This window comes from Dipteris shenzhenensis, chromosome 10 (assembly GCF_047967505.1).
Source record: "Dipteris shenzhenensis isolate YYH24624 ecotype China chromosome 10, Dip_SZ_1.0, whole genome shotgun sequence".
Classification (NCBI taxonomy): Eukaryota; Viridiplantae; Streptophyta; class Polypodiopsida; order Gleicheniales; family Dipteridaceae; genus Dipteris; species Dipteris shenzhenensis.
In genome coordinates this window covers 39,690,120-39,703,850 of record NC_141605.1, presented here as the reverse complement: position 1 = coordinate 39,703,850, position 13,731 = coordinate 39,690,120, and the positions used below count along the sequence as shown (strand labels likewise).

General features: G+C 43.8%; 1 protein-coding gene across 2 annotated transcripts in view; it reads right to left on the bottom strand.

Moving 5' to 3' along the window:
- Positions 1-13,731, bottom strand: part of LOC147897808 (glutaredoxin-C4-like) — a 50,010-nt gene that overhangs the window by 17,031 nt on the left and 19,248 nt on the right. For both annotated transcript variants that reach the window (XM_087380532.1, XM_087380534.1), the window contains exon 2: positions 11,773-11,846. In XM_087380532.1, the coding sequence (XP_087236658.1) occupies positions 11,773-11,846 (74 nt within the window). The remainder of the gene's footprint in view (positions 1-11,772; positions 11,847-13,731) is intronic.

Below are 13,731 nucleotides of genomic sequence, written 5' to 3'. Positions count from 1 at the left end.
TATAGTTTTCTTTTTATTCACGTAAAGACTGGCTTTCCTCAAAGTACTGAACACTATTCTTAAGTGTTCACGATGCTCAGTAACACTTTTACTGAATATCAAGATATCGTCAATAAAATGTACTACGAACTTTCCGATATACGGACGTAGTAAATCGTTCATAAGCATGACGAAGGTCGCTGGAGCATTGGTAAGTCCGAAGGGCATTACCAAAAACTCATAATGACCAAACCTGCTCCTGAAAGCGGTTTTATGCACATCCTCGGCTCTAATCCGGATCTGATGATAACCGCACTTAAGATCTATCTTGCTGAAAATCACGGCTCCATGTAATGCATCTAGCAAATCATCAATCCGAGCCATCGGATACCTGTGCTTAACAGTGATATTATTCAATGCTCTGTAATCTATACAGAGGCGAAACGTATCATCCTTTTTCCTCTTTAATATCACTGGTGAAGCAAAAGGTGAGAAACTTGGTTGAATCTGCCCCAACTTGAGGTATTCTTCCAGTTGCCTACGCACCTCCGCTTCTTCAGTAAAACTCATTCTATAGGGAGGTCTATTTACAGGTTCTGCCCCTGGGATCAGTTCAATCTTATGCTGAACTTTCCGCTCTGGAGGTAACCCATAAGGTAGTTCATCCCTAAAACATTCAGAGAACTCCTCTGTTATAAGATTAGCCAGCTTGGCCATCTCATCACTTTGCGTAACATCAGTGCTAGTCGAAGAATCATTCACCGACTCTACCGATGCGGTGCAAAGGTACCAAAACTCTACTTGAGCCTTTCTGATTTCCATCACGGAAACCAACGGTCCCTGAGGTATATCTTTTTCACCTCGCAAGACATAAAGCACATCATTCATCTTGAATTGGTATACGTGCTTTTTCCAATCAATGGCTGGATTCTTCCTAGAATGCCACGCCATTCCCAGGGCTATATCCGCATGAGCAAGCTTGGTCATTTCAAAATCAAGCTTCTCAGTATAGTCCTGAATCCGAAGCTCCAACTGGGTAACCCTCTGGTCCCATACTTCAGTTGAACTTCCGTCTGCCATCCTGACTGTATACGCATAGTCAGATGGACTTGTCTTTAATTTCAGCCTCTTCACGAGCTTGGAGTTAATCACATTGTGAGTTGACGCTGAGTCAAACAACACAATGACATCATGACTGGCCACTTGCCCTTTCATTTTGATTAACTCCGTATCATTGAAGGCTGTATACCCCGTTGCTGCGGGCTTAGATAGGATGTTATCAGGTGCACTCGTCACTAACTTAGCAACAGATACACATAACAAACAAGGTACTAACCTCTGAGAAGGTCCCGCCAGTTGCATCTGCATATGTTCCGCACTGGGACTCTCCTGCATTTCCACGTCGCATTCAGATATTATCATACTAGCCGTGCGACGATCTTTATTCAGTGGACAATCCTTCCACTGATGTCGCTGAAGGCAGCCGAAGCACAATCCTTCTTTCCTAGCTTTCTCTTTTTGTTCAGGGGTCAATGAGGACTTTGACCAAGCCCGGGCTGCCATTGGAGTTATTTTCCTTTTCACCCCAACGGTGGTACTTGTTTTTGTTGGTCCCTCAACCGGCTTCACCTGCTTGGTTTGGCCACTTGGCTGCGAGACACTTGTCTTTGAAACCCATTTCCTCTGAAATCCCCCTTTCCTCGGGTGCTCATACTGAGTCCCTGCCTGCACAAATCCACCAGACCTACCTCTGGCATCCTCATAGTTCAGGGCTACTGCTATAGATTCATCTAGTGTAGTCACATATTTAGCCCGAACTTCCATTTTTATTTTGTCGTTCAGTCCATAGATATAGTCTTTTAACTGAACCGACATAGGGAGAGGGTCTGTTATTTTCATAACACATTCCCTAAATTTGTCAGTGTACTCTGCCACTGACAAGCTCCTCTGACGAAGATTTCTATAAGCATCCCAAGCTCGGGATTCTTCATCAGGTGGGAGAAAGTGTTTCTTGAACTCCGCTTTGAACCCTTCCCAGGTGGTTGGAGCAACTTGATCCTTCTGTTGCTTTATCCACCATCTATCCGCTGCCTCAATAAACAGGTGTGTGGCCTCGCGGATTTTCTTTAGATCGGATTTAATCTCACAAATGGCGAAGGCTTCTTCCCACTTGTGCAACCAAACCTCGATCACATCAGAGCTGCGCTCGGTCATCCGACCAGCATACTTCTCCGGTCTATAATTAGCAATATTGGGCACTTTGACCCTTGCGCGCTCTAAGGAATGTACACTGGGCTCTGGCTCAGCTAGAGCTTTGCCCTTATCAATCCTAGACGGTCTAGCCGACAAGGCTTGCACCATCTCCCTAATCTCATTTTGACCAGCATTCGCCTGAAGTTGCTGGTTCATAATCTGCTGTAAAGCATCCTCTAATATTGAAATCCTACCAACCAATGTAGGTGCTGCGTGATGTGACATCTGTTGTGTAGATTGAGCTCTAGACTCACTAGGATTCACCCTTGAACTCTGCCCTTCTGGTTCCATTTTGTTGAAAGGGAAATTTTTTTTTTTTTTTTTTCACTCTTACTTTTCTGTTTTTTTTTTTTTTTAATAATATAAACTGCAAACAAAAAAACTGGAAAGCGATATAAAAACTGTGCTCCCTGGGATTCTTCGGACTCGATGTGCTCTCTCGAATTCCGCAACGGCTGTCTCCCCAATTCTGCAAGCAGCCTTTAATCTCTTGTAGACCAACCCCACACGAGCTCAAACAAGAGAAGCCCAGGAAGAAATCACGAATGTGCGCAGCCTCGTATCTTGTCCAGCCGTTCCGCTTTATCTCACACCCCAACCAAAAAATGAACAGAAACTACTGCCAACCTATTGAGATCGTGTCGAGAGCTATCTAGACATTCTGGACGCAAAACCGCTGAACTCAGGCACTTATGATTTTCGTAACAGCCTTGGTGCCTTCTGAAACTACATGCTTGGCTAATTCCCCGGGAAGCAGCAACTTCACCGCCGTTTGAATCTCCCGTGAGGTTATAGTGTTCCTCTTGGTGTACCGAGCCAACCGATTTATTCTTCGTTCGACCGTCGAACCAACTGCGCTGTCCCAAGCTTAGCCGTTGATTAAAGTCCTTCGTAGACCACGGTGGCCATTCCACGACTCAGCACGTCAATAGGCGACTCGTCAGCGACGGCTCTTCTCGACGTCCCTACCAACTTCCGTCGGTCTCTTCGTCGTCACGGCGACCCTCTAGATCCAGCCACCATTTGAGAAGTCCAGACTGCTATGATCGACGACGTACCTTCCCACTAGACTTCTGCTGTTCGTCCGTAGCTTCCCTCAAAGCTCACGAACCTCTTCCTGTTCCTTGCGCTCTGATACCAAGTGTTAAAACCATCTTGTTAACTATTCCTTCCCTAGCGCAATCACGGGCGATGGCAAGTTATTAGTCCACCCAGCCAAACTCTCAAGGAAGGATTCGACTCATTTCGTAATTCAACTTGATTATCCCTCATCCTTATCCTTGAGACCCCAATCTCCCTAGATAGTTCCTGGCCACATGTCACATTTTAGGCCCTTACTTAGATGCATCCTTTTTCACCCCTCTCTTGGAATTCCCCTTTAAAACAATTGCCCCTTGGCAATTTACATATTAGATGCACCTAGGCCCTAGCCCTATTAGAACTATCTAGTCAATGCCATTACGCCCTCACCTTGGACCTTGGCAGTTACTTCTCTTGACCATTTAATTACGCACATTAATTATTACAAAAGTTGGCCATCTAAGAGAAAATGCCCACCGATCTATCCGAGGTCATGCTATCTCGGCTTGAGCATAACATGGATGATAACGAAATCTCTAGAAAAGGTTGCATGCAATTGAAATGAAACATGGTGGAAAACAAGAGAATAAGCATGCCCAATCATGCAAATAGTGTTTGATGGGTATGATATTCTATAGGGGCCTTAAAGTGAATAATATTGAGGTGCAAACAAATTATTTTACCCATCCAACAAAGGCCCATGTGATAAGAGCACGATGATGCATATTTTTTAATACTCAAGTATGAGACACACTGGAAAACAAGAAAATAGTCATGCCCAACGATGGGAATGATGTTGGATGGGCATGATACTTTGGAGCATCAATGTTCTTATCGAAGCTATACTTTCATGTTAACATAAATCTTGGCAAAATTTTATGAAGATAATTTTTTTCGTTTCAATACTTTCCCATGGTGCCTGAGGCACGGGAAGAGGCATAAGTAGGCCAGGTGCCTTCCGTCTATCATACTTCACTTTCTGACACGTAAGGCATTCAATAACAAACTGATGTATATCTTTCCGCATCCCTAGCCAAAAGAAATACCTCTCTAGTGCTAGAGTTGTTGCTGTAATTCCTCTATGTCCAGCATAGGGAGGTGCATGGCATTCCTCCAAAATCTTTTTCCTCATCTCCTAAGTGATGCATAGGCAATCATCTTTCATTAAATACCCATCTTTCAGGGAATAATGACTGGTGGATTGCCCCTCTTGCATTTGCTGTAAAATTTCACCAAAATCTGCATCACGAGCATATTGCTCCCTCATGCCTTCCAGGTCCTGATGATAAGCAATAGTCACATTATTGACCTGGGGTCTTCGGGACAAGGCATCTGCCACTCTGTTCCGAATTCCTGGGGTATGGACAATCTGAAAATGATACATTGACAGCATGTTTGCCCATTTCATATGCTTCTCGGAAAGCTTGGTCTGAGTCAAGAAGTATCTCAGACTTTGGTGATCTGTCTTAACAGTAAAATCTGCACCCAAAAGATAGTGCTTCCATGTATGGATGGCATGAATTACAGCCAATAACTCTTTCTCATAGATTCCTAGATATCTTTCTGCATCCCGAAGTCTCCTGCTTTCATAGGCCACTACATGACCATTCTGATGTAATGCAGCCCCAACACATTCTCCACAAGCATCGCAATCAACATCAAAAGATTGATAAAGATCCGGGACTACAAGAATAGGCTCTGTAGTCAACTTCTCCTTGAGTGTATCGAATGCTTTCTTCTGTGATATTCCCCATGTGAAGGCTGTATTTTTCTTAGTAAGGTCATGTAATGGAGCTGCGATATCAGCAAAATGTCTGACAAACCTTCTGTAGTAAGAACACAGGCCTAGGAAACTTCGAACTTCATGCACAGTTTTCAGTTCTGGCCATTCCTGAATGGCATGGATCTTTGCTGGGTCCATTTTTATCCCATTCTTGGATATTATATGCCCCAGATAGTGGATTTCTTCCAAGAAGAATTCACTTTTTTTGCTGTTGGCGTAGAGCTGATGATTTCTCAGCTCTTGAAACACTATAGCAAGATGTTCCCTGTGCTCTTCTTCTGTCTTAGAAAAGACTAAGATATCATCAAAGAAAGTACCCGTGAAATGCCTCTACTTTCGGAAGATGCGATCCATCATTCTATTGAATGTGGCTGGAGAATTTGTCAACCCAAAAGGCATCACTAAGTATTCATACAACCCGAATGTAGTGCGGAATGCTGTCTTGTGCACATCCTGAGGCTGTATCCTCACTTGGTGATAGCCACTCTTTAAGTCTATCCTGCTGAAAACTCAAGCTCCATTTAACTGATCCAGCACATCATCAATGCGCAGAATAGGGAATCTATTCTTGATGGTCATTTTGTTCAGTGCGCGATAATCGACGCACATACGGAATGAACCATCTTTCTTGTGTACTAGCAGTACAGGGGAACAAAAAGGAGACGAGCTGTGCTGAATCAACCCTTTTGACAGCAAGTCCTGTACCTGAGCCATAATCTCCTCTCTGAGTCGCACTGACTCTGTAAGGTGGTCTGTTTGGTGGCTCACTACCAGGCATTAACTCTATCTGATGATCTTCAAGTCTCTCTGGGGGTAACTCCCCTGGCAAAGCATCAGAAAAGCAATTTTTAAAGTTTACAAGAAACTGAAACTTATCTTTGTCTGCATCGTTCATTTCAGTATGCATATCATTCTCTTTTTCTTTTACAAAAACCATGTACGCAGAAATTGCAGACTTTATTGCTTTACCACATGTAACATCAGAGACAATGGGGATAGTGTCCCCTTTATTCCTGGCAACTAAACGCTGATTTTTCCCCCTATGCATAAACTCCAGCACTCTTTCAGGAAGAGTCAACTTCACTGCCTTGCGATGAAACCAAGGCATTCCCAAGACTACATCATGATGTTTCAGTGGAGAAATGAAGAAGTCTTCCTGATGCACATAACTTTGAACATGAAGACGGAGCTTCCCTATCAAGGGAGTAACTGGCACAGGATTCCCACAGAACATCTGATCGGCATCCAAAGCCCTGCCCAACTCCTCCGTCTTTATTCCCAGCCTCAGGGCTAGATCCTCTGATATGAAATTATCAGTAGCCCCTGGATCAAATAAAATTAGCGCTTGCTGGTCTCTAACTTTGCCCCATGATAGCAGCAATTCTCGTTCTTCTGGGTTTGAAGCATGACCCAGTATGTCAGGAATTCCCCCCGCCATTGGCTTTTGCGGTCCTCGTGGCTTCTTTGCCTCTTTTCCCTTCGAAGTTGAAGGCTTTTCTGGGCACTGGGCAGCCACATGCCCCTCTTTGCTGCACCTGAAGCATTTCCCATCTCTACGGAATTCAGCTATCTGTTCAGGGGTGAATAGAGATTTGCCTTTATAAGCCTTTGAAAACTGAGTACCCCTCGGCTTCTGAGGCTGAAACCCTTTCTTTTCAGCCTTGGGGTACTCTTTCTTTTCTGATTTTAAAAAATCAGTTTTCTTTCTATCAGTACGTCCTGCATGCAAGGATAGCACTGTAGATGGATCTTGTAACGGCACAAGACTAGCTACTGAAGCTGAATGCATAAGGTCTTGAATGTTCTTTGCCCCCAAAGCATTCACTACTGCCTGAATTCTTGGAGTGAGACCTGCTCTATACTTTCTCATTTGGGTCCCTTTGGAGATCTTTTTGAAAGGTGCAACCTGCAAATAAGCATCCCAAAACTTTTGGTTGTATACATCCACTGTATCTCCTGCATCCATATGCAAACTGTCCCAATCTTGAAGAACATGGTCTCTAAACTGTTTAGGCATAAACTGCTGGTAGAAGGCTTTCTTGAAGTCCTTCCACTTCCTTGGGGCTGACCCATCTGTGGTCTGTGCACTCCACCATGCACTAGCTGTCGCTGTCAAGTGCAAACTGACCATTCTTAACTTGGAGGATTCTGAAAACTTTTCTGTGCCGAATGCAGCATCAAACTGCCTGATGAACTGCAATGCTTTGTCTGTATGACCATACTGTCCATTGTAGGTCATAAACTTGACAGATTTACCTCCCTCTTTAAATTCCTTGGTCTCTTTGGAAGACTTTCTCTTCCTAGACTTCTTGTGTTTCTTTCTTTCCCTGGATGGTTTATCTGATAAGGAAGAAGAAGATATAGAAGTCGAACTCGAGGTAGACGGTGATGGACTAGGAGATCCATTGATGATGCCTCGATCTCTTCCTGCTATGGGACCGTCCCCTATGAAATCTCTCTTTCTCAGGCTGTATACGAGAGTGTGCCTCTGGCATTGGCACGTCATATACTGCATTAGGCATAGCTTCTGCTTGAAACAAATGCCGAGCCCTTGGATCCTTTCTGAGATTTTCCATCTCTTGTATACGAGCACGTACCATCTATTCAAATTCTTGTTGAGTTTGCTGCACACTTCTCTGTCTTGGATGTACAGCCCTATCTTGTGAATCCCACTGGATAGGTGATTGATCCATATTCTGAGATCTGCAAATTTCACACACACACACACTGTGTATGCAACTGATGCACGCTGCCTTCGCTTTTCAAAGAGAAAATTTACCTCAACAAGAGGTGTCTTGCATTCACAATCTATGCCAGTACTGGCTATCAATTCAAGGCATAAACCCACACAGTTGCCAAAGCATCAACAACTATATTGCCCTTTTCTGGCTGCTGCAGATGGCTTCAAAAGGCATCTGTTTTTCCCTCTTTTCACTGCTCAAAGGCATGCATACTCTTTTTCTGCAAATCTCTAATTTCTCTGCTTTTCTCTGCTTTTCTGCTGCTTTTCTGACAGTAGAAGTCTGACAGGCAGGTGAAATCTGCTAGCAGGAACAGTCTCTGCAACTGTCTTTTTTTTTTTTTTTGAAAGAACAGTAACCAGATGGAGTAACTGGCTAGTTACTCTAACTAGACTGACTGGTTCTGGTCTGGTTAGTCTGCAACTAGACTAACTGGACTGGTCACAATCTAGTTACAGTGACCAGACTGGTTTGGTTGGGTCAACTAACTGGACCTCTAACCAGTCCACTAACCAAGGTTAGGTTGGATAAACCCAGGGTCTGCCACATCAGCTACCTGTCTGCCATGTGTCAGTACCACATCATCATCTGAGCTGGCTGCCACATGTACTGCCACGTCAGCACCTGCACATGCATGCCACTAGGCTGCCACGTCACCTCGCACATGTGGTTGCCACGTCAGCTGGACCTGCTGGCTGCCACGTCATCTGTCGGTTAGGCCTGCCACGTCAGCGCCACGTGTCCTCCTAGCTGGCACCCTGGCCACGTCAACAACAGCCAAAGGTTTCAGACCTTGGCAGCATCACGCCGGCACCCTGCGCAAGGAAATGGTCGACGGAGCCACCTCGTCGCTGCTCGTCACGCAAACGCCGTGTTACAATACGTCCTGCGTGAGGACCAGGTGTGCCCGCGTGACAGCATCAATATTCCCTCCTAGCCCTCCGCCCTGAGCGTACGCAATCGTCTACTCCTCGTTTGCATACGATGTCTATCTTATCAGTTATCGCTGGCGTATTCTCCTTTGTCTGCTATCATCGGACCTATGGCAATGGAGCTCATTTGCGCTATCAATAGCCACATCGTCGTCTGCTCGCTACTTGCATCGACGTCCAGATAGATAACTTTGTTGGCAGCTCTACACCAGCATGACGGAATTCATACACTATAATTTTAATCTTCCATATGACGCCGCCCGCCTTAGGTTCTCACGTGCTAGTGATCAACACTACACCTTCTTGCGCTATGCCGTCACTTTTCTGCGTCAAAGGCCTGCACTCTTCAACCTTACTTGGATCGTCACTTCCTAGGAAGGAAATGAGACCTTACGCTCTGATACCAATATAATCCCTATGGAATCCCTCACGCTCTTTGAAATCCATCTCGCTCTTCTGAGAGACAGCAAAAATTTTTAAACGGAACTTCCTTCGTAATAACCAGCAAGTACACTTTCTTTTCTGCTCTCCCTCTCTCTCTCTCTCTCTCTCTCTCTCTCTCTCTACAAAGACACTAGGGCCCAGGACAACATGTCGGGCTGGACCCCCCCGAAGGTATTTTATTACTTAAAGAGAATCTGTTACAAAAGTTCAGCATAGAGCTGTCTCGTCCTCCTCTCTCAAAACGTGAAAAATCCCCTTTATTACAAGAGCTTCAAGCTCATTTCAAATTGGCAACATGCCACTTGTCTAAAATCTAGACTAAGTCCTATTACATGCCACTAAGGGCCAATCTGGAGTCTTCAAAGCACTCGGTCACACGAACTGCCTCCTAGATGCTTGTCAGGCTCCCGTAGCGCTTAGGAAAAATAACTCTTCCTAGTACCTGCAACAATTAATTAAAGCGCACCACCATGGCACCCATTAATTGTTAGTGCTTTGCATGCAAATAACACACTGTGGACTAATGCTAGTCACGGTGGGCATCCCCACTGAACACATGTGCACACCTAACAAATATAAAAATATATATTTATTCTCTGGTTGACCGGAGTCAACGCTCTTGATTATAATTAAAGAGCTTTGACCAAGGGTCGAGGCGCCTTAATTATAGCCAAGTCTCTCCAACCGAAGTTGGCACATCTTGGTTAACCGGGGTTAACCCTCTTGGCGCATGCCAAGTCTTGTTAACCGAAGTCAACACTCTCTGACCGTAGTCAGCTCTGTAGTTCTCTAATTAACCGCAGTTAACCCTCTTGGTAATAAACCAAGTCTCCTTGACCAAAGTCAGGTTTACTTGACTGGAATCAAGTATCTTTGACCATAGTCAATCCCTTGACCATTAAAAGAACTCTTTGACCATAATTAACACATATAAAACACTTTAATTATGATCAAATAAATGGTCAACTGTACTTCGACTCAGGATATTTACATTGTGGTGACATTACACACATTCACATCCTCGAGAAGCCTAGTTCTTCACATTTGGTATCATAGCAACGACAATCCATGACCGGGACAGCAAGAGAAGAGAAAGAGCATGCGGGACAGAGGTACGGACAGCAAGCACAGTGTAGGACAAGAGGGGACAAGGACGGTCTGCAAACCCTGAATTTCAGAGCCTTGAGGTAAGGGCTCTCTCTGAAAAATTTTGGTTTTTGGACGGGGAACAGGGTGTCCTAACGGGGTGGCTCCCCCCCATGCTTAAAACCCTTAGACCGTGCGGAAAAGGGACCCCCTCGATTCTCTCCAAGATAGGATTAAGATTTTAAGGGGGTGATCCACCCACCAAGTACCCCCTATAACGGCATCTAGAGCTCCAATCCACTCAAAACAAGTAGCCCAAACGGAGTGTACGAGTTTACAGCATAAAAACAAGGAAGAAAGGCTAAAAGAGAAGGAAGAAGAGGTCATTTGAAGTGGTTTTTCGACACAAGCGAAGCGGGAGTCGGATAAGTACCACCAACTCAATAGTACTTGAGTTTTGCTGTAAAATAAACCCCTTTTCTGAAATTACAGCAATTCATTTTCTCTCTTATATTACTAAAAGGTAAGAATGGAAGGGGAAGAGATACTTAATAATGAACTTGTCCTTTTTCCTCCACTATCAGAAGGAGATAGGGAGAGAACACCATCACCTCTTCTTAAAGAGGATAATTTAGATGAGAGTTACACACATATTGAGTATGATAACCCACGTATAGAATTACCTTCATCTCTCCTTCAAGAATCTCTTGATAGGAGTTTCCCTTTAGAAATGAAGAGAGAAATGAGTCCATTCAAGAGCAAGGCGCTGAGTTTACACCTTTAACTCAAGATCCCGTACACATGGATTATAATCCAAATGCAAGAGTGAGAGAGGAGTCTCCCATTGATAAGCTGGTTTCTCAGCTTAGCCATATGATTGAACAGTGGAGGCGGGAACTTTGGTTCTTCTTTAATAGCATAATCATGCTATACCCTAATGGATTTCACTAAATTAGAATTCACATTTAAGGGGTTGGCATAATTCATAGCCATATATGAGTGCTGCTTTGATCCAATATTCTTTAAGTTATTGAGAGTGTTCATGCTCATTTGTTTAACATTGTACTGATACAATTGAACCCACACTCAAACCACCCCCCCCCCCTTTTCCCCCCCAAAAAAAAAGTAAAACTAAAACAAAGAAAAAAACACCGTTTCAGATCAAGACCAACAGAATCAGTCGAAATGCTACAGGGCTCCAAGTACAACCATAGCTAGTGTTCAATGATCAAAACACTCCACAAATAAATTAAACTTCTAAATTCTTGCTCTTATCTCTAAGGGGCATCAAGGGATTGATGGCAAATAATTGTTGGAGCCTCAGTCCGCAATTGCATGAATTCAGAAATTTGTTTTTTCCGTTCAACCAGCTGGTTTCATATAATCACAACAGTTCCCTTAGCTTGGACGACATATATCATCTCTCACCACAAGCCTCAGCATTATGCAAGGAGGCTAGAAGCTAGTAAAATACCTCGCTGATCAAGTTCTATAACAAATGGTGTCTCCTGCATTTCTTTGAATACACTCTTTGCACGCTTGCAATACCTATAGAAAAAACAAGGATCGTGAGCAATCTGTGCGACTCTTTTGTAAAATTTTCAAATAGTTCATGTGCAAACTCACCATGCGATTGGACACACACACTGTAGAAGTTGGAGTGAGTATAACATGTCAAAGCAGCTCTTTCAACATTCAATGTCATCCTTCAACGAGCAGCACGTAGAGTTCCAATAGGCTCCAATGAGTTGCACTACCGTGTATATAATGAGGTCAAATTATAAGCATGAGCCTATCACAGAATACATGTCAGACGCATTTTATTTGTACTATTTAGCTCTAGAGGAAATTAGCATTTGATTCTTAGCCGTCTGTCACCACAATGTAAATATCCTAAGTCAAAGTATAGTTGACCATTTATTTGATCATAATTAAAGAGTTTTCCATTTAGGTTAACTATTGTCAAAAGAGTTCTTCTATTGGTCAAAGAATTGACTACGGCCAAAGATACTTGACTTTGGTCAAGTAAACCTGACTTCGGCCAGGAAGACTTAGTTTATACCAAGAAGGTTAACTGCGGTTAACCAAGATGTGCCAACTTCGGTTGGAGAGTTGTGCTTGGAGAGACTTGATTATAATTAAGGCGCCTCAACCCTTGGTCAAAACCCCTTAATCATGATCAAGAGGGTTGATCTCGGTCAACTAGAGAAATGTTTTATGTTGTACACATATGTGTTCGGTGGGGATGCCCACCATGACTAGTCCACAGTTTATTATTTACATGCAACAACGCTAACAATTAATGGGTGCCATGGTGGTGCGCTTTAATTAATTGTTACAAGTACTAAGAAAGGTTGATTTCCCAAGCGCTAAGGAGCTTAGCAAGCAACCAGAAGATGTTCGTGTGACCAAGGAACATCGAAGACCCTAGAGATTGCCCTTTATGGCATGTACTAAATTTTAGTTAATTATTTTGACACTTGGCATGTTGCCAAAGTATTGAGCCATGAGCTCTTTGTACAAGGATTCACATTTTTTAATTTGTAACAACAGCTCTACGTTGAACTTTTGTATTCCTTTTTCTCTCAAGAAATAAAATCCTTCGGGGGGGTCCAGCCCGACGGTTGTCCTCGGCCCTAGTACTGTGTAGAGTGAGCTACGTTGAGCGCTGACAAAAGGTTTCTTTTTCCCGTCGGATGTGAAGGTGCGATGTGCGATGCTCTAGAGAATTCCGTCGCCTGCGCCCCAGGTTTCTGACCTTAGGCTAAGTGGCAGGGTGATAGACACGTGGCACACAGATGACGTGGCACACACATGTGGTGCTGATGTGGCAGCCAGCTCAGATGCTGACGTGGCACTGACACGTGGCTTACAAGTGGCTGACGTGGCAACCAGACTGTACATGTTGACATGGTAGACAGTTGAGGCAGACAAATTTGCTGATGTGGCAGACCATGGATTAAGCTAACTTAACCTTGGTTAGTGAACTAGTTAGAGGTCTAGTTAACTTGACCCAACCAGACTAGTTTGGTCAAATGTAACCAGACTGACCAGTCTAGTTAGTCTAGTTGCAGACTAACCAAACCAGAACCAATCAGTCTGGTTAGTGTAACCAGCCGGTTACTCATCCATTTATTGTCAAAAAGAAAAAAAAAAGACAGTTGCAGAGACAGTTTCTGCCATCAGTTTTCCACCTACCTGTCAAACTTTTACTGTCAGAAAAGCAGCAGAAACACAGTAAAATCAGAGATTTGCAAAAAAAGAATATGCATGCCTTTGAGCAGTGAAAAAGGGGAAAAACAGATGCATTTTGAATGTCATTTGCAGTAGCCAGAAAAGGGGCACACAGCTTTGAGTTCATGCCTTGAGTTGACAGCCCGGCACTGGCACAAGTTGTAAATGCAAGACACCTCTTGTTGAGGTATTTTCTCTT